At 39.6% G+C, this 20,049-nt stretch overlaps 1 protein-coding gene across 1 annotated transcript; it reads right to left on the bottom strand.

Annotated features, from left to right (window-relative positions):
* Positions 1–12,206: 12,206 nt before the first annotated feature.
* pts (6-pyruvoyltetrahydropterin synthase) lies at positions 12,207–15,725 on the bottom strand. Its single transcript, XM_069708833.1, has 6 exons — positions 15,510–15,725; positions 14,732–14,811; positions 14,596–14,618; positions 14,427–14,483; positions 12,743–12,813; positions 12,207–12,640 (listed from the first exon to the last, which is right to left on the bottom strand). The coding sequence occupies exons 1-6, from the start codon at positions 15,599–15,601 to the stop codon at positions 12,517–12,519; spliced, it is 447 nt and encodes a 148-aa protein (XP_069564934.1). The 5' UTR covers positions 15,602–15,725; the 3' UTR covers positions 12,207–12,516.
* Positions 15,726–20,049: the final 4,324 nt, after the last annotated feature.

Here is a 20,049-nt window from a genome sequence, read left to right as displayed (position 1 = left end):
AAAAAAGCGTTAAAAAGAGAGTGAGTATAGGAGATCCAGTAGGTGGCCAGAAACCCGACTTCATAATATGCTAATGTTGTTCTGTGTTTGAAAGTTGTGTAAAAAAAGCCATCGTTTGCGAACACATTTTCTATTTATACCTTATAATGTCTGTTTACAACCTCTTTCCACTGCCTCAAACTGGCCAAACAGTCAGTTAATGCAGGTTTATTCCTGCGCACGCAGTCTAGTTTGAGCTTAATATTTTGGGGAAGGGGAATTGTATGTTGTATGTAAAAACAAATGCCTATTATTTGTCAGTCAAACTGATTTGGAACCATATAAAGTTTAAATGACAGAAAAAAAGTGTGAATCAAAAAGAGACAGGCAGGGTTACTGGGTGCAAATCTAAAGCTTTAATTGCACTACTCCTTTTAATGGTTAATTATGAATATGTTGAACTTATTCATGTTTATATCCATCCATTATCAATACCCGCTTTATCCTGAACGGGGTCACGGGGGGGCTGGAGCCTATCCCAGCTCACATTGGGTGAAGGCAGGGTTCACCCTGGACAGATCACCAGTCTATCACAGGGCCACACAGAGACAGATGGAAACAAAGACCATTCACGCTCTCATTCACACCTAAGGGACATTTCAAGAACCACCAATTAACCTGAGATTCATGTTTTTGGACGGTGGGAGGAGGCTGGAGTACCCGGAGAGAACCCACGCAGGCACAGGGAGAACATGCAAACTCCATACAGAAAGGCTGAGGTCTGGATTTGAACCCAGAACCGTTTTACTGTGAGGCGACAATACTAACCACTGCACCACTGTGCCATCCCCATTTTTATATTATATATTGAAATGTCTTTTTGTGTACAGTTGATGAAGATTAATGTTATTTATGTTTATTGTAAATAGTAATGTCAGCACTGTCTTGCACTGAATTCTTGGAGTCTTGTAATGGCCTTAAACAACCTCGACCTACATGCAGTATCCAAAGCTATTATTGTGTGTCTTGTGCAGACCAACTGTCAACTGGATGCAATTGCATTTCAATTCAATTTACAAGTCTTTTTTTTTACTTTCTCTCCACTCCCAACAAGAATAGACAAGTAATTCTGGCTTTACTTCTAAAGCACAAAACAACAACAATTGGATCTGGAAAAACAAATGTGAGCTGATTTTCCACAGTGAGAAGTGAAGTAGAAGAGGCAGTTTAAAAGGGAAAGCAGTATTACAGAAAGACAGGCGCACAGGACACCCACACACAGAAAAACCTGTTGCTGCTTGAGTGCCGGTATCTGGAAAAGAGCTGTCATTAGCTCAGCTCTCTGAGCCCTGACAGCCAATTTACCTCTCAAACCTGACAAACTGTGGGGTTTGTCAGCGGGGAAATTAGACGGAGAAATGTGGCATCATCTTTCTTAAGTGTGCGGCAGTTATAGCCATGTTGTCCAAATAAGATTTAGGACATGTGTGACTTAACCTCCATGAGGATTTGCTGCCTGACACACCTGAACTTCCTTTGGCTGGAGTCAGTTTGAACACACAATACAGTTCGCTGTCAGTGCAGGATTTACCATTGCACTCAACATCAATCTGCACACTGAAGCCCAGAAAAAAGACAAATGTGACACATCAATAGTTCACCTTTAGCATGATCACAGGGCTCAGCCTGTTAAGCCGGCGCTATTGTTGACGATGCACTAATTAAATGCTTTCTTTGTCGCAGCGCAATCCCTGTTTGCATGATGAATGGAGGTTACACTTGAACAAAGTCTTCATGTTTTGACTTGAAGCTCTGAGGTGTTTCTGCACTTTTCGTCCCAGTAAAACACATTTTCAACCTGTCCATCTGATTCACAGCTTTGTAAAAATGATTTGTAGTGACTCACTTTTTAAAACATTTGTCTAAAACAAAGCCCAAGAAACAGTCTCTTACTCTGATTACCGACATTCCTAGTCGCACTGAAGGTAGCTGCGATATTAATCCCATGATCTCCATTTATTTGAACAGCTGGTCCCTATCCAAATGCCTATTCTTGCCTGCAGGAGGTTCACATGGAACTAAATGCAGCCTGTGCATGATCCCAGGTAACATTAACATGATTCAAGCCAAACTAATTTTGAAAAAACAGAAAACCGTATGCAAAATCTGAATAGAGCATCAAAACCTACAAGTAAAATGTCATTTGATTGTGTTTTTCAGAGGCAGAGCTGCTAGGAAGGAAAAAAAAAATCATCTCACAGATTGAAGTGTGAAAAGTCAAAGAGTGACCGATTTTCCAGTCTGAGGTAGTATACCGGCCAGCTTGGACAGCAAAATACAAATGATGGTCAATTTAATTTCATTGACCAGAAAAATGAACCTTTGGAAAACGTGTAATGTTCAATTTTGGTTGAGTTGGATTTTGCTGTGCGGTTTTCAGTATTTCTAATATTAAGACCCACAACATACAGAAAATTGTGAAATTTCCATTGCTAAATTAAAGCTGTATAATTAGTAGCTAAAGAAGCTGACAGTAGCTCAAGTGTGGACTGGTTGGTGCTTCCAGTGAGCTCTGGGTGGTGGGGTGTGAAATGTTTTGGAAGGTCCTGGCTCCAAAGGGAAAATATGATAGCCTGCAAATCTGGGATTCAAGCCGGCTCCATTGCAAACCAAATGGGTGACATCACACCTAGCTACACCAATCTCTGTAAATGTACAGTTTGTGCTGGAAGTTTAACCCAATACACAGCTGAGTTTAAATGAAACGTTTAACACTTTGGAAAAACAAGGACCCCTGTTTTTTTCTGTGAACCAAATTAAAAGATTCATACAACTATCAGGTCTGTGCGTTAAGTGTGGAACAAGGACCTTGTTAGCCTAGCATATTAGCACAAAGACTGAAAAACAGGGAGCAAACAATTTATTTAATAACGTATTCGTTTGGAGTCTCTGGCCATCCATCCAAATTTGTCAAGTCAAAGTTTGCCGTAGCTGATTTTGCCACAAAATTTTTTAGACTTTTTCACTTTGCCCACCGCTGATTTAAGCTTAACTGATTCCAACTCCACTTGAAGGCATCACATACAAACTCCAACTTCGAACCCAAAACCTTGTTGCTGGATAAATGCAGGAGTCGCTCACTCCATAGTGTTTTTGCAGACATTGCAGAAGCTACGGTACTATTGCCATGCCTGTAGATGGCGCAGCTTAGCAGCAACAGCTGCTGTTACTTTTCCTGCCTATAGGTGGCACAGGTTGGGCTGTTACTGTGGTTCTACAAATCTCAAACAGTGAGAAACTGCTGACCCTGCAGCTCTCCAGATTGACCTGGTTTTGGGTGCTTCATAACAATCAATGTGCATCCTCAATGTTTCTATTCACTTACAGTTTTGCAGACCTGCAGAAGTGCAACGTTTCTACTGTCAAAACTCCAACGTGCAAACTGCTGATGAATGAACGGACTGCAGGGTGAAGAGAGGCCTCTGGCTGAACTCTCGATCCAGGTCACGAAGGAAGGCACAGCCAACCTTTGATCAGCGAAGCACCTCACAGTTCACTTACACTCCTGTGGCTGACTGACTTCAGGTCTGATACAATAATACCAGCTTATAAATCATATCAATGACATGATTGTTGTCATTTAATTACACTGGAGAGATAGCTGTTGACATTATAAATGCAGCCCAGGGTTTCTGGTCTTTTTACTGGCAGTTATTGTCCTGATGGTACTGATTGAAATACCTGACATAGCTGGACCGCAGTACAAGCAGATTATAGACAACATTGACTGTAGTTACATTGAACCCAAACATAGAATTATTTGGAGATCAGCCCGGTTTCTTTCAATTTCGCACCATTTAAGATGAAAGACACATGAAGGTTCAAAGTATTTTCTCCGACCTCGGTGACTTGCATGCAGCATCATAAAAGAAGAAAACCACACACTGTTTCATGTCTTTGTTGGTGGACCGATCTGTGTGTACATGTGTGTGGTCTGCATGTGTGTGCTGGTGTGAAAGGAAGGTGGGAACAAGAGTTCAGACCAGCATTGCCTCTCTGAAGGAGCCAACATGGTCACATGTCAGTAAAGAGCAAGTTACTTTAAAACAGTAACCAGTCACTCATCAGCCATTAATCATAAGCAAAAGTAATCAATTCTGTTACTTTCATGACTCAGCACAGCTCCATCAGAAGCCTTTAAACAACTCCAAACCCGCATCTTGCAGCTTTTTCTTTAGCAATGGTAGAAACACAAAACAAGGCACGGTGATTTTGCGAGCAGGCAGCCGTGCAGTTTGGAGGGATGTACTGATCAGCCAGCAGCAGCTAGGTCAGCCCCTCTGACTGCACACATCTATCTGGAAGTTCCAACCTCAGTTACAGGTTCACACACTCTCCATCTCTAAATAAAGCCAGCTGATTCCTGAATGTACCCGCACCGGTAGCATAACATAAGTGGCGGCAGGTTGCCCTCCTCTAATTTTCCAGAAAGGAAAGGCTACTCAAACGCATTGCTAAGAAAATGATTAGGTAATAATGTATAAAAATTGTGTATTTGCTTTTTGTCCTAAAAGGCATGTAAGCATTTATTTAAAAAATATGTTTTCAAATGTAATTGGTTTATTTCTGGGTGAATACAAATACTTCCTGTGTGAGGGCCAAATTAGTGTGTATGCAGGTCCTTTCAGGTTTGTCAAGCAGATGACCTGAGACCTTCTGATCGGTTGTTTCTTACACCTACTGTGACGTCACTCATTGGTTTGTGAGCTGAAGCCTCGTGTCTAGAATTTTGGCCATCTTGTTTTTTTGGAGCCAGAAGTGACCATATTTGGACAAGCTTGGGAGAGGACACTATGCCTGGCTGCTTACAGTGGAAACCTTTATTCCTTTAGACCACATTTGATTGAACAATTCCTGATGCTGTCTTTCTCATATTATTAGATGCCTTAAAAAGGGTGCATGTTGTCAGGATTAAAAGTCTAGCAGCTGTAACAGAAGATCAATTTAAGTTATCGATACAACACATCTGAAGCTCTTTAATTAACATCTATCCTTTAAAATCCCATTACAGTGACTTTGACTAGAGTCTCTAAAAAAGTGTGTTTGAATTAAACAAGCAAAGTAGATGTTAATCAGTAAGCTTTAGAGGTGCTGGTAGGCTCATGTTGGAGAGAATCATGCTAGCGGTTTCCACCTGCTTAATGCCCTCATGCTAAAGATAGACGAATTGTCTCCTGTCTCCAGCTCAACACTGTTCACTGTTTGAGTGTCTTCAACCTTACTGATGCTTGTCTGTGTTTGCATTCCTTTGCATTGTGTGTGCATGTATGAGTGTTTGTGAGAGAGAGAAAAAAAACTTTAAAACTACTAAGAGCTAACACTATAAGAATTATACTTATCCAGAAAGACTTTAAGAAACACACTATTCCATAAGTGGTGGTACACACTCTGACGCCCCCTGCTGAATGAAGAAACCCTCTTTTCTAGAGGTGTGGGCCTGCAGTGAGGAAGAGCCCTACAACATGCTGAAGAGCACAGTGACAGACAAAAAGGAGACTCAGGTATTCAGAATGAAATGAATGAAAAAAAGAAATGGTAGTGTGAGAGGAAGAGAGGCAGGTTTCTTACATGTGCCAGGTGTCTGCTGTGCAGAGCGATGGTGGGTCTGTACTGGTGGAAGTCAGTCTGGATCACACACACTCTTTTCTCCATCCTCACAGCTCACAGCCGCCCATGCTGTCTTCACCCAAGCAGACTCTGGGGAGGAAGTGAGGCATGTGCATGTGTGCTCTGTTGCAGCTGTGGGAGTGTGTGTGAGTGTGTTACGCCTGCTACCTGACCCTGAGAGGAGCAGAAGGGAGGCGAGAGAGGGAGGGAGGGAAGAAGGGAGGTAAGCCAGCAAAAAAAAAAAAAAAAACTACGAACAAGCTTGAACACCCCCACACATACACAAACTTCTCCTCCCTCCTCCCTGCCTAAAGCCACTGCACCTTCAGACAGCAGTTCAACACAAGGGAGACAGACTGCCAGCCTCCAACACAACAATATGCAACACACACACACACACACACACACACACACACACACACACACACACACACACACACACACACACACACACACACACACACACACACACTCAACTCATCTTAAAAAAAGGACATTCCTGTGGAGAGAAATAACACTCTGGAGGGGGCTTATTTGCAACCAAAATATGTCAAACATGAAATATTCATGATTTAAAATTAGGCAGCACAATGCAGTGTGCCACATTATGAGCAAACACAAAACATCTTTGGTGGGAAAAGTAATAATACGTAAGTAAAATCGAAGTCTTAACTTAAAGCTTCCCAAAAAGTTGTAACGCCGTGTAAAATGTAAATAAAAACAGAATCTGATGATTTGCAAATAATTTAAACCCATATTTAATTGGAAATACACCAAAGACAACATATAAAATGTTGAAACTGAGAAATGTTATTGTTTTATAAAAATGTATGCTCATTTTGAATTTGATGCCAGCAACAAGTTTTTAAAAAGTTGGGGCAGGAGCATGTTTACCACTGTTTTGCATCACCTCTTCTTTTAACAGCACTCTGTAAACGTTATGGAACTGAGAAGACCAGTTTCTAGAGTTTTAAAAGTGAAATGTTGTCCCATTCTTGCCTTATATAGGATTTCAGCTGCTCAACAGTTCGGGGTCTCCTTTGTTGTCTTTTCCGCTTTATGATACGCAAAATGTTTTCAAAAGGTGACAGGTCTGGACTGCGAGAGGCCAGTTTAGCACCCAGACTCTTCTACTAGAGAGCCCTGCTGTTGTAATACGTGCATAATTCAGTTTGTCATTGTTTTGCTGAAATAAGCAAGGACTTCCCTGAAAAAAGACAGATGGCAGCATATATTGCTCCAAAACCTGTACATATCTTTCAGCATGAATGGTACCCGTGCCATGTGTACTAATGCACCCCCACACTATCAAGGGTCATGTTTACCATGCTAACATGTGCTAATCAGCACCTAATGTGACAAGAAGAGGACAGGGCATCTTCCACTGGTCAACACAGTTGTTCCCTCTGTATAAACAATATTCTGTATGGAAAAAGGACGTAGCCTTAAGGTTTGGAAAGAGAAGCCCAGTGTCTTAAAGCGCAACACCACTGAGGACCACTGGAGGCAGTTAACAAACCAGTGGTTGACGTCTCAGTTGGATGCCTCTTGGTACGGACTGACGTCTACAGCCGTGCATTAGCATGCTAACATGTTCACTATAACATACAAGAAATAGAAGGAAACATTGTGTTTTAAATAGTTATGAGAATTTCAATGTTTGTAGTGGCCTTAAAAAAAGCTAGAGCTCAAAAGCTACATAAAAAGAAACAGGTAAAGGCCAAGTTGTGCAACTAGTATGTTATTCAACTCTGTCAAATCAAATTATTAATGTGAAATTAGCAGGTTTCAAAAAGGATTCATCAAGTAAAGAGGTGCTCTTAGCTCTTGCTTTTAATTTCCCTGCTTGTCTGCAGAGAGGTGTCTATGTGTCCATCAGTCATCTGCCTGCTACTGATCTGTGGCATCCACTGGCTGGAGGCATGCAGGAGGAAATCATGCACAAAATGATATGTTTACTTTGCAACAAAGAAAAAAATGACAGCAGAGGGTAATTGATCTTGTTTCATCTTGCAGCTATGAAAGCAACAGGTCCTTGAAGTTTTTAATCAGGCCGACAGTGGAAACTTGGGATTTTTACAGGCTTATTTTCTGATGAGATCAGATGACAGTCGGTTTCTGGCTTGTGTTTTGCAGAGTTGAGCGGATGTCAGCATGTGTGTAGAGCTCAAGAATTTGACCTCGTGCTAATGAAAGAAGTACTGTATGTCAAAGTGTATTAGTATTATTGACTTGAATATACGGTGCACTATGGGTCATTATTTGCACTTCTGTTTGGATGTACATTTACATTAGTGGGATTAAATTAAATCATGGCATTCTCTGTGTATTTATTTAGGTTTAATTTATTAGTTAATACTCTAACCTGTACAAAGCTGCACTAATTCATATTTTTTTATATTAACAATGAATCAAATGACAATATGTAAATGTATATGATTGCTCATAATGACATACCTGAGGACAATTATCATCAGACCTGCAGCTGAGCTATTCGGCAGATTTCAGATCATTGTTTTGGTTTTATGTGTTCGCAGCTTTACTCTGACCGTACTCATCAACCTGTACCTGTGATCAAAGGATTCTCACCCTTCCTTACCTGAGCATCACCTTGAGGTAGAGAAGACTGAAAAGCACCGAAAAACATCAATAAAGGGAAAACTGTAATCACATACAGTATATAATAATAGTGTTTCTGGATTTGCTCAGAATGGTTGTCCAAGTAGCCAAGAAAGAGATTAGTGTAGCTTTAAATCTATTGTTTGTTTAGTATGTGATTCAATATGGAAACTTTTAGTGTCAATGACTTAAAGCTGTTCCAGAAGCTTTTCTTTTCCGGCAAGCATCCAAGCAGTTACCAGTTTGCTCACACATACATCGTAACAACTTTCAAATTATTTGATTTGGATTTAAATTTTGATCAGTTGATTTATAAGAAGAAAAAAAACACCTCTGCGGACCACTTCAGAGGACCGCCCGTGATTTTTAAGAGCCTTATCTCACAGAAGTACGTTGTCCTCTCTGACAGCCAAACACTCAACCTTCTATTTAAACATCATGAGCATCAATACTGGGAAAGAAAATTAAGTGTACTTCAGAAGTGACATGGTAAAAGTGTTGACCGTTTCCCAGGCTTCTTTCTCCAAACTGACCTTTAGCTTCCCAACAACTAATGACCAAACGAAGGAGCTAATATCAATCACACCATTCTTTCCAAACCCTTTACGGAGCCCTTGTTTCTTTGAGAGCCTTTCACCTTTGAGAGAAATGGCCGTGTTGCACCCTCAGAGTTCTTGTGGAGCTTATCTTTGGTAGGCACTTACTCTGGCAAGGTGCCATATTTCTCAGAGAAAGCCACCTACTGCTTAGAGACCTGCAGTGACCTGGTCATCCAGACAGCCACAGACAAATATACTTTGAATGCATTAACAGAACCAACAAATTCAGTAAACCCATAAAAACATGCTGTAAAAGTGTTCCCTTTTATCTGTGGTTGGCAAAGACAATTAGTGGATGTAATCTGACCCATCTGCCTTGCTCCTGGCTAAATACACAAAACAGTAAAGCATAGAGTTGCTCCTGTCAGAACATAAAAGCAAACTTAATTCAGGATCATGAAGAGCAGTGAAAAGAACTTTTCCATGAAGCAGCAGGATAATCACCAGGTTTTATCTGTTAATTGCAGTAATCCAGCTGCCTTCTATCACAGTGTAATTACAGTTTGATTTGTTGTAAGAAGATCGTCTATATAGCTGGCTTTCTTACAGATATGGGATCAGCTAAACTTCAGTGGAGTCTGAAGAAGAGGTGGAGGTGTAATACAGGTTGAGTCTGATCTGGATTCAGAGTGACGAGGTGGTACCTCCGCTCTCACTGTTTGCGCCGGCTTGTTCGTGCCTGTGCATGACACATGTTTATGGAATTTGATGAATTAAAGGTTTGAGTTGGCAGCTGAATCTTTACATAAAGATTACAACTTTGGCACAGAAGAAGAAGGGGCCCCCTGACATCAACCACATATGTGCATCCAATGACATTCCACACATGTTCTGGTATAAGTTCATAAAGGCATTAAAAGGAAACACACTACAACCTCCTAACCACGGAGGCTCCTCTCGAACAGTGGGGTTAAAGAAGAAGGTCGACATTAGGAGAATTACATTTATTCACTTCTTGCTCAAGTTTTGGATCAATACCACTCATGTTTTCCTGCTAAATATTAGACTAAATTCAGCGCCCCTTATATTAGCTTAGCTTAGTTTAACAAACACTGTATACAGGATGGAAATGTTACCCACCAAGCAACCAACGTCCCCAGACAATGATTTTGGGCTAAATCAGGCCACTCAGTTATGCATTATTTAGCCCAAAATTAGATGTTGAAATTGTGGTTATGTTTAGTCTGTATTAATTGGTTCATAATTACCAGAGATATAACCGACCATCTATATAACCTATCGCGTCTGCGATTTCTCCATGCAACTAAGACTAAGTGCACATCAAAGTTAAATTTGGGGGAAACAGAAAGAAGTGAAATGGAGCTAAATCTGGTGAGTAGAGGGTCTTATTAGACAACTTATAGGATGAGCTGGATAAGCATAAATAAGTGGAATATTGAAGAACAAAAAATAACTTTATATCATTCTACGGCTGAGAAATGGCTGCAAGCGTATCACTAATACCACAACTCCATGATAAGCTGTATTTACATTGTGATTTGTCACTGCAGTTTTCCGAACCCCACATTGACAGCAGCGCAGTTATATGTGTGCCACAGTGAACTCTGTGTAATGAATCAGATTGCACATGTTATCCTGTGTCAGGAAGACAGAGGACCAGCCTGCTGCTATACTGAGTGTTCAGCAACAGCTTTACATAGCTGTGAGAATTACCTCCATAAATCACACGGATCTGTTTCTCCAGTGTAGAAACAGCTGGGAAATATGAAAGATGTTGATAAAAAAAAGTAAAGGATAAATAAAACACTTCTTGTTCTGGCAGTGTTGCTACATGAGAGTCAAACCTTCTGACCTCACTAACTGAACTGAGCATGGAAACCTCTGGTCATCTTGGATTTAAGTTGTCCATGGAGGAAACATGTTGCTGAATCCCTAGATTACCTAGAAGTGATATATCGCCCTCTTATGGTGAAATATGGCCAACATCTGACTCCCTACTCCATTATGATGTCAGATGTTTTTGGCAATTGTTGGTAACAGTTGTTGCAAAAAAGCAAATGAACTAAGGAGGTCCAACATGAACAAGAAGTCCATAAAAGGTTTTGTTTATTATTTCCTCTTTGGATCTACCTTGTACAGACACCTTTCAAACAAGCTGAATAGAACTCAAAGCGCTTTAAAGTGACTGATACATGAGGAAGGTAAAGTGTGGATTGGAGTAAAATATTAAGTCAGAATAATGTGAATTGTACATAAAATAATGTCAATAATGCAAATAAATGAGCTAATAAAAGATTAATAACAAATATTTTTGACAATATTTCTAGGAATATTATATTAACTGAATAATATAACAATAAGATAAAACAACAGTCAGAGAACTCATTGAACAATGAAAGATAATACAAGAAAGAAATTTAAAAAATGTATTTTTTTTATATCACAATACACAATCAAATGGTGGGTTTTTAGTATGTGTTTAATCATGTCAATTTTTTGAGCTCCTCTCAAGATCTGGTTCCAGAGCTGGTGGATGAGATGTTTAATAATTTGTTGTTGTCGTTGTTGTTGTTTTACATTAAATGCAGGTTAGGGAAAACCATGCAAGATGAAAGACCCAGTTTTCTCTACCTGGAAGCTTTTAGCGTTTTATTGCAGTCCAATGGAGTTACATGAGCTAAACAATGATATTGTACATACTTAGAATCATTAATACGATCCACCCACTGATGATGTCATCATGGTCCAAACTGAACTGTTGTAATTTAGGAACCAGAACACGACTGGTTCTCCAGAGAGGACAGTCCAAAGGGAAGTAGCAGAGGATCTCCGGGAGATTTCTGGTTCATGAATTAAAAAAATGTCTTGAAAAGTCTGGTACAGGACCATGTACAGCCTCATACACAAATAAAATGACTTAAAAATGAATAGCGAGCGTCGTATTGGAGAGAGTACATTTTCTTAAGATTGTTTATTTACTTCAGGCCTTTTAAAGGATTCAAATTAATCGAAACAAAGCAACCTGCTTCCAACCTACAGACCAGTGGCTTTTAACCTTTTTAGGAGCGAAATCTCCTCGTGAGGAGGAAGCGGATGCCTTGTGATCACCTCCCCTTAAAAAAAAAAAAAAAAAATAGATGTAATTTTCATATACATGGCAAATCAGACTCGACTGTTACACACAAATACCATTTATTTCTTCAGCTTGTTCCAAAAAATTCACTAAAATGAGCATAACGTCACTCCTATGGCTGTGAAAGTCTGCATGTTTGGGCTCATGTCCATTTCAACCTGCCCGCTCTGAGCATGTTTGGGAAAAACTCCACCAGTGCACATGGCACAGAATACAGGGGAAGAAAAAACAAAAACACCACAGAGACCTCCGTTTTAACTGCGTCATTTTATTCAATATGAAGTTATTTTCTGACCTCTCCCATGATCTCCTTTAAAAGCTCTCACTCTGTTGCCCTTATAGGGGTAAAAGTCGTACAAGAATACTGAACATTGGAAATTTGTTACAAATTCTTTGGAATGTAGAAGTGAACAATATAATCTAAGAGTCTACATAACTCGGTAGCAGTCTAACCTGAGTCTACAGTCATCGACAGGCAAACAGTGCAGTTAAATAAACAGAATAATGGCAATTTCAGGGCTATTAAACCAAACACGCATGACGTCAGCAGTCCGGCGTCTACTCTCCTCGATATACAATGATGTTATTATCGGTCTCATGAATCTTAATCTCGTACAGCATGTTGGGTGGGAGACTCTTCACCATGCCATCCCAAATGTAGACAGCCAAGTTCTCTGTCGTGCTAAAGGGCAGATAAAAAAACAAAAAGAAAACATTTCTGTGAGAACAAATGCCTGTTTAGTTTGAAGAATGTGCTGTGAGAGCAGTTTGGAAGGAGACACACCTGGTAACAGTGGCAAAGTAAGGGACGTCCTTATCCAGGTTCTTATGGTCCAGGTGAGTCATGATGACTTCCTGCAGGGGGATCAATCAATACATTTATCAAGTTTTAGAAGAGGTACAGATAAGATGACTCATTATCAGACACTAAAACTACATTGTCTTTGTGCTGAAAATATTATCGCAGCTTTTGGAAAACCAAAACACAAAAGCCTTTAAGTGTCCAACATGCTTCAGTTTCTGTCCGTTTTTCAATTTGTGAAAGATTAAACCGGATTTCAAACCACTTTAAAACTATACTTACATGGATTTTGATACTTTTGTGTTGCAGTTATTAGTATTTTATAAACACAATGGTTTTGATGGCTACATGTAGGGCAAGGCAATATATAGATATTATATCAATATCAGGAATGAGACTCAATATTGGTTTGGATCTTGGATATTGTAGAATTGTGAAATGGCACACTGTATGTGTCTTTTCCTGGTTTCTAAGGCTGTATTCCAGAAAAGTGATTTTATCTTTCTCAACTGACCAGCCTGTTTCTGCTGTTCTATTATTTGCCTTTAACCATTTCTATCCATTGTATCCACATTACGGGTTATTATTTATCAAAAATCTCATTGTGTAAGTATTTTGAGAAAGCTCAAATAGTCATCCATGCAATACTGTCACAATATTGACATTGAGGTATTTGGTCTGTATGACCAAGCCCTCACTATGTATAGTAGCTAGAGCTGGCGTTATACATAACTCACAAACTCCAAGGAAATTTGACTTGCGGTTCAACTTAACGATACAAAACATTTTAGCAACTTTCAGTTAATTGTTTTGGTTTTACGGCCTGCTGCTATAATGTACTGATTGAGTCTAACAGCTCTCATCAAGCCTGTTTCCAAACGCAGCGGCTGTTTTCAGTTAAAAAGCTGTGATAATCAGAATGTACACTTCCTGACCAGTTATGCCCACTCAAAGTCAACAACGAGCAACACCGTTAAATATTAAGCAGCAAACAACTACATATCTTTCTTAGGAGTTGAACGGAAGTAAATCAAAACAGAAAGATGGGCGGATGAATGCTAATGTTGGTCTGTCTGGTAGATTTTTGTAAACAGGTGTTTGCTAAAGTGTTAGGCGAATATATAATTTGTAAGCACTGCCCCCAAATCCCCCAAAAATACAATCAAAACATGAATAAGTGCAGCTTTAAGGAGCCAAAGGCAGCTTTAACTTTGAAGGTGCAGTATGTGAATTGTTGAAGGATTGTTGTGGCTCTAAACCTGCTAACAAATCTAGAAAAGTTTTAGAATACTTCTAAATAATTGCGAGGTATATTAAAAAAGAACTCCAAAAGTAAGAGCATGTTGAACTTTTCTACAACATAATACAGATGGTAACCTTAGCCAGGCCAAAACATATCAATTATTTCTATTATGACAAACTGGATATACAGTATACAAATTGCTGCATGGTCCATACTGAAAACAACACTGGTTACTTACTGTCCACTCTCAGCACTCAAAATAGCCTCGACTCAAACCGATCCTATAGTATGTTTAGTTTTATTATATCATTTAACCAGCATGTTTGAAATCTTCAAATCAATCAATCTTTATTACAGAGTAAAAGACAAAACAATACATTAAAAAAAAAAAAAAAAAAGACAGTGAGGTTAACATAATCTGACCTCAATACTCCTTTTCAGGTCCGTCAGGTTCATGACCATGCCAGTCACACGATCGATCTGACAACGTAAAGTATGCACACGTGTCTTCATCACTAAAACAGCAAATCCAGTTATTCAGGTAGTTTCTTATGATCTGAAATCTCCCTCTAAAAGTCTGCCGGACACTCACCTTTCCGCGCACGGTTACCTCCACTAAGGACAGAAATGAGAGAACTGAATGACTGAAACATCATGGAAATAGCAGCTGTGCAGTATTTCACGTTAGCGTGTGTTAAATAACTCGTGAATGAAAGCGCATGGTAAACCTTTGTAGTTGTGTCCATGACCGTTGGGATTGTTGCACTTTCCGTAGATTGTTTTGTTCTCTTCGTCGCTCAAGTGAATGCTGAAAGAGACGTGAGGGACCGTGAACCCGGCTGCACTGAGTCTACTCAGTCACATGTTGGACCCACAAGTCAAACAAGGAAAATGTACACAGGGTTGATTGACACGTGCTGTTCAAAGTACACCTCATATTGAACAACATCCAAGTTACATCCATCCATACATCCATCCATCCATCCATCCATCCAGCATTACATCCATGAGCCAGTAGCACGCTCTTCTTTTACGACAGCGTCGACTGCACGTGAAGGTAGCACGGGCGCGTGCGCAACAAATCCTGTCTGTCGCTTCAAAACAACTACAAATCCCAGAGAGTGGCGATAACGCTACAGGTTTAATTCAATTAAACTACACATTGGGAACCCAAGTGGCGATCGGTAACTTCTCCCCGCTGCACGTGTGCTCTCTAACGGGACAGATCGTTTTCCTCCGACCGGCAATCTTTGCTGTTCAGTGCAGCGCGAGCGTCGCTGCAAAATGAACGACATGTACGTTTCCACCCGCTTCTTCTGAAAACGACTGCAGCGCGGTGCCGCATTAAAACGCCAACTTCCAGGCAGTGTTTCGTTTCATCCGGCCAGTATGAGTCATTCGATGAGGCATCAGAAATAATCAAAACCACGCACGTTGTAAATATGTGCCAGCCTGCCTCTGAGCAACAACGGACGGGGCTGTGTTGTGGTGGTTCAGGGAACTAACCTGTGGAGTCGGTGACAGGCGCTGAAGCTCTGGGCTCGGGTGATGAATCCGACGCGCTCCGCTTCGCTGCTGCTCTCCCACGATCCGGCCATGATTCAAAACTGAGAGATGGGGGGTCAAACTGCTGAGAGGTCGGAGTGGGAGTGAGAGTGGATAGATTGGGCTGCTGCCAGAGCTGCGGCCCCCGTGACTAACGCGCCGCTGTAATTGGCTCAATTCTGGGCGTAAATATAAACCACATGGACCAGATGCGACTCGAAAGCCCTCAAGCTGAACTGGTTTACGTCAAAATAAAGTGGATATTAGTATTTATTAAAAATGACCTCATATTCTCGGTGTACCTATTAGTAGATAGAAGGTCCTTAATATAGCCTCAAACTTGTTTTTGAAAAGCGCCATAGAAATAAAGTTATTGTTATTAATAAATATGTAGACATATGCAGGTGAAGAGGATGACGAATATTACTGGTTTCACTGCATATTTATGATGTGATCCAAAATAATTTTACTGTTAAACTTATTTATTTCCAAGATTAGCCAGAATAAGCAGTGAACTACTATCTTTACTTTGTCTGTCAGTTACTTTGGTGTCTCATTTAATCATTTAACCGCCTGGGGGGCGCGGGGGGGGGGTGGGGGGGGCATAAGGTTACAACAGGCTATAGTGTAATGCTCTGTTTGTTTTATTTCTGCAGAATGAATATGCTGCCTCAGCTTTAGCATGTGTATACTGCTATTAAAAACTGTTGTAGGCTTACTTCATCCTGAAATGTGAGTTCAGTTTGAAGCCCATCTTCATGTGCTTCCTCTTTCTCTGCTGTGATACTGAGCACAACCCATCCCGCCATTGTGTGTGTCTGTGTCTCTGTGTGTGTGTATTCCTCAAGAAGACTATTTTAAAGTGGTGTGATTAATTGCAGTATCAAATCCCAGAGTGTGGTCTGCTTCAATTAATCCAAGATGATTAAATGAGACACCAAAGTAATTGACACACAAAATAAAGAAAGTAGTTCACTGCTTATTCTGATTAATCTTGGAAAGAAATAAGTTTAACAGTAAAATTATTTTGAACCACATCATAAATATACAGTGAAACCAGTAATATTCTTCATCCTCTTCACCTGCATATAGGCAAAGTCTTCACATTAGATTTAAAAAAGCCAAAATGATCATATTCAGAGCCATTCATATTTTTTGGGCTGATACATTTTGAAGTGAGTAGTCGTTCTTGGCAGCTAATATTCCTGTTTGGCCTGATTGTAAAACAGGAAGCAAGGAGGTGTTTGGAGCCAGTAGTTGACTGTTTTTAGTCATGAGCAGATTATAGAAATGATAGAATGAACAAGGAATTCTAAGTAATTGGTTTTGTTACTACATTTTAAATAGATTTTTTTTTTTGGTGTGTTGGTTCTCAACTGGTGGATTTTGACCAAAAAGTGGTCATTTTTAATGGCTATGTGCATGAAAAAATTGATTGAGCAGAAAAAAGTCAAAATTGTATTTTACATTTTTTGCAGAATTTCTGATGCTGCACTTTTATTTTGAAATATTTCCCATGACAGTGTGTGTGCTGCTCCATTTGCAGTCAGCATTGACATGACAGAAACAACCACAACTAACGCTACATCAGTAGTTAGCTCTCATTCAAGCATTTTTAAAAGGTGGTGAAACACAAATATGACAGGGACTGTATTAAATGTGAGTTTTCTTACAATGAGGATAACAGAGATGAACCAAAACCTCAGTGTGTCACGCTCCAACATATCTGACGAATTTATTTGATAATTTTACTCAAAAATGGACGTGTTTTCATTTCTCACATTCACACACACAATAAGCATCCTAGTGGCTTCTATCCAACAGCAGTAAAAAGGTACTTATTGTAAAAAATCAACCCTTTTGTGTGAATCTGTACAACTAGTATTTGTATAATCAGCTTTTTGCAGCAGCTGCAGCTCCCTCAGCCACCGCAGCTGGTTGGTGGTCCCTCCCTTTACTCTTCATAGCCATAATGGTGCTATTGAGGAAGTGTCCAGCAGTCCTACTCAAATAATTAACTGTTATAAGTACACAGTCCTGGTACTTGTAAAGCATTACACCTTACCTTACTTGACTATGTGAGCAAACACACTTTAGCATGCTTTAGCGCGAAGCAACTGTGTGAATCACAAAGCTGGCATATTAATGTGGACTCTTCTGAAAAGTTAAACAAATGGCCTCCATGATGTCAGAAAATTAACTCCAAATTTATCAGGTATCTCTCCTGGTTGTGACACATGTAATTACAGAAAATGGTGAAGGTGATATACGCTACAACAGTAGAGTCTGCGTTATTGTTGCAGCAGGCTCTGCTCTGCTCTTTTAGCAGTTTTTTGTTGGTGCTTTTGATGGTCTCAGGTCACGTTTGTGCTGCTCATTTATGGGGTGATAAACTTTGATGAACGTGACTCTGGCAGAACTGTGCACTCATGAGAGCGATGCTGCAGAAACACTGAAGGATGCACAATCAGTCATTATGATTGAAAAACTGGGCAAAATATAGCTGCTAGAAGCAATCTGGAGTCAGTGGGACGTGGATGATGCAGTGCTAATGCTGGGTACTGGCTGCTGTAGCACTGGTGGAACAGCACTGTTTTAAATTCGGTGCAAATTGGATTTTGGTCCAGAGAGGAATGTGATGAAGAGCTTGATGTGCCCAGAAATCATGATTGTATATTATCTTCAAATTGCTGACATTTATTGGTGGTTAGAGGCATGAACCTGAACCTTTACCCTGATTTAAACACCTAAATATGTCATATGTATTGTGTGGTAATGAAAAATAAGAGAAATACAATAACCCACAGCCAAAGTACATTAAATAGTGGGGCATAATATGTTACTTTTACAATTCTTTTCCATAACTGAGGAAACATAAGTGTTATTTAAATCCCCATATACAGTACAATGATTAAAGAGCTTAATACTTTTATCCTACAATATGTTGCTATAATGCCCATTTATGCTGAACTCATTAAAACCTTACCCGGGATTCGATTTTTGGCTGGGGAGTTAACAAAATGTGTTTATAACTGTTGAATCTGGCCATCTTTTAGACTAAATCAATGGGCGGATTATAAAACAATGGACCCCTTAAACTGTAAAGGTCTCCACCACTCCTAGATAGAATAAAGCTCCCAAGCCAAAAGGAACACAACAATATTTGTAGTCATTTTGCAGAACTTCCTCTAAAAAAAAAAAGTGATCTCATTAAAAAAAAATGTTATGGTTATTTTATATCCTGTTATAGTCATTTTGCTTATCGTTGGTGTTGTGTTGGGCTTTTTGTAGTTACTTTGTGTCATTTTGGTGATGACATGACTTCAAGTTTCTTCAGTAACTTTAGCTAGAACTAAAGAAGCTTTTGAGAGGTGAAGTGTCTTCAAGAATTTTTTTTTTTTTTTTTTTTGGATAACACTTACACTAATCATGACCCAGATAAATGAGAATCTTCACAGATATAAAATTCATGACAGATTAACTGTTTCTTTATTTGTGTACATACATTTCTGTGAGACTACATCATGAGATAGTTTTACCTGTACAATGTCTTTGACATGTTTTAAGCTTCACAAGAATAGAAAACACAAGAAGCCTATACAACTCGCTGCACATAGTTCCTTTGCATTCATCAATATTCACATTCAGACAACAAATACATTGTATTTATATGCTTTTTTTTCAATCCAGATGGTGTGTCATGTGGATATTTATAACTGGCCTGACATAGCAAGATGGTATATATTACATGGTAAATAACATATGAACTTATAGAACATTTTTAATGCTGCTGTTGCATTTGTGTAGGGTAACGTCCACTGTGTGCATTTACAGCAGTGACCTCACGGTGACCTCTTATCAAAACCGAGTGCCCTCCCCTCCACAATGACTAAACAAAGACTAAAGAATTGGAGAGATAAAACCGAGGAAGCTCTCATTACTCATCACATCATTCACTGCCATTTAAGCGAATGTTTCTTGCTCTTGCCTTCCACAAGCTTCTCTTCAACAAGGAGTTACTGTTCCATCAAGCTAACAAACAGCTAATCAGAGTTTGGAAGCGAGGATGGCTATGTTGAGTACATGTAAAGTGTTTGGTGTAAATGGAACAGTACAGAGCAGGATGTTGGCTGGTAGAACACCAGCTGGAGTACTTCACCCTGCGACAGTCACATCAACAAAACCTCTAGCACCACCGATTACAGATGGCCTTCATGGTGAGACCAACCTTTAGGTTGTCGGCATGTCTAGTATGAGCTTTTGTGAACATTTTATAATATAAGAACACAATATAAACAAATATTGACGGTATAGATTTTAACACATTTTTTTTTTTTGATTTGATTTGATGATTTTATACACTTTATTAATCCCCAAGGGGAAATTTCTTCACTACAGCTGCTGGAAGGCGCCACAAGGTTATGACAAAAATGTGAGGGATGGTGCTATTGATTAGTTAGGTGAAGTTTTGAAATAATCAAACCATAAACTAACTGACATG

The sequence above is a fragment of the Brachyistius frenatus genome, unplaced genomic scaffold (genome assembly GCF_029030835.1).
Source record: "Brachyistius frenatus isolate BFR_SWC_R1_liver_20210118 unplaced genomic scaffold, ASM2903083v1 Contig_78, whole genome shotgun sequence".
NCBI lineage: Eukaryota > Metazoa > Chordata > Actinopteri > Embiotocidae > Brachyistius > Brachyistius frenatus.
The sequence above is the reverse complement of the archived record's forward strand: the minus strand, read 5'-3'. Positions and strand labels throughout refer to the sequence as shown.

Bases quoted from the DNA above. Each gene is read 5' to 3' on its own strand.
- pts (XM_069708833.1), bottom strand. From the start codon at position 15,601: ATGGCCGGATCGTGGGAGAGCAGCAGCGAAGCGGAGCGCGTCGGATTC. The intron at 14,812-15,509 runs GTTAGTTCCCTG...CGTCTCTTTCAG, and splicing joins GCCTGTCACCGACTCCACAG to CATTCACTTGAGCGACGAAG. The intron at 14,619-14,731 runs GTTTACCATGCG...TTCTGTCCTTAG, and splicing joins TCATGGACACAACTACAAAG to TGGAGGTAACCGTGCGCGGA.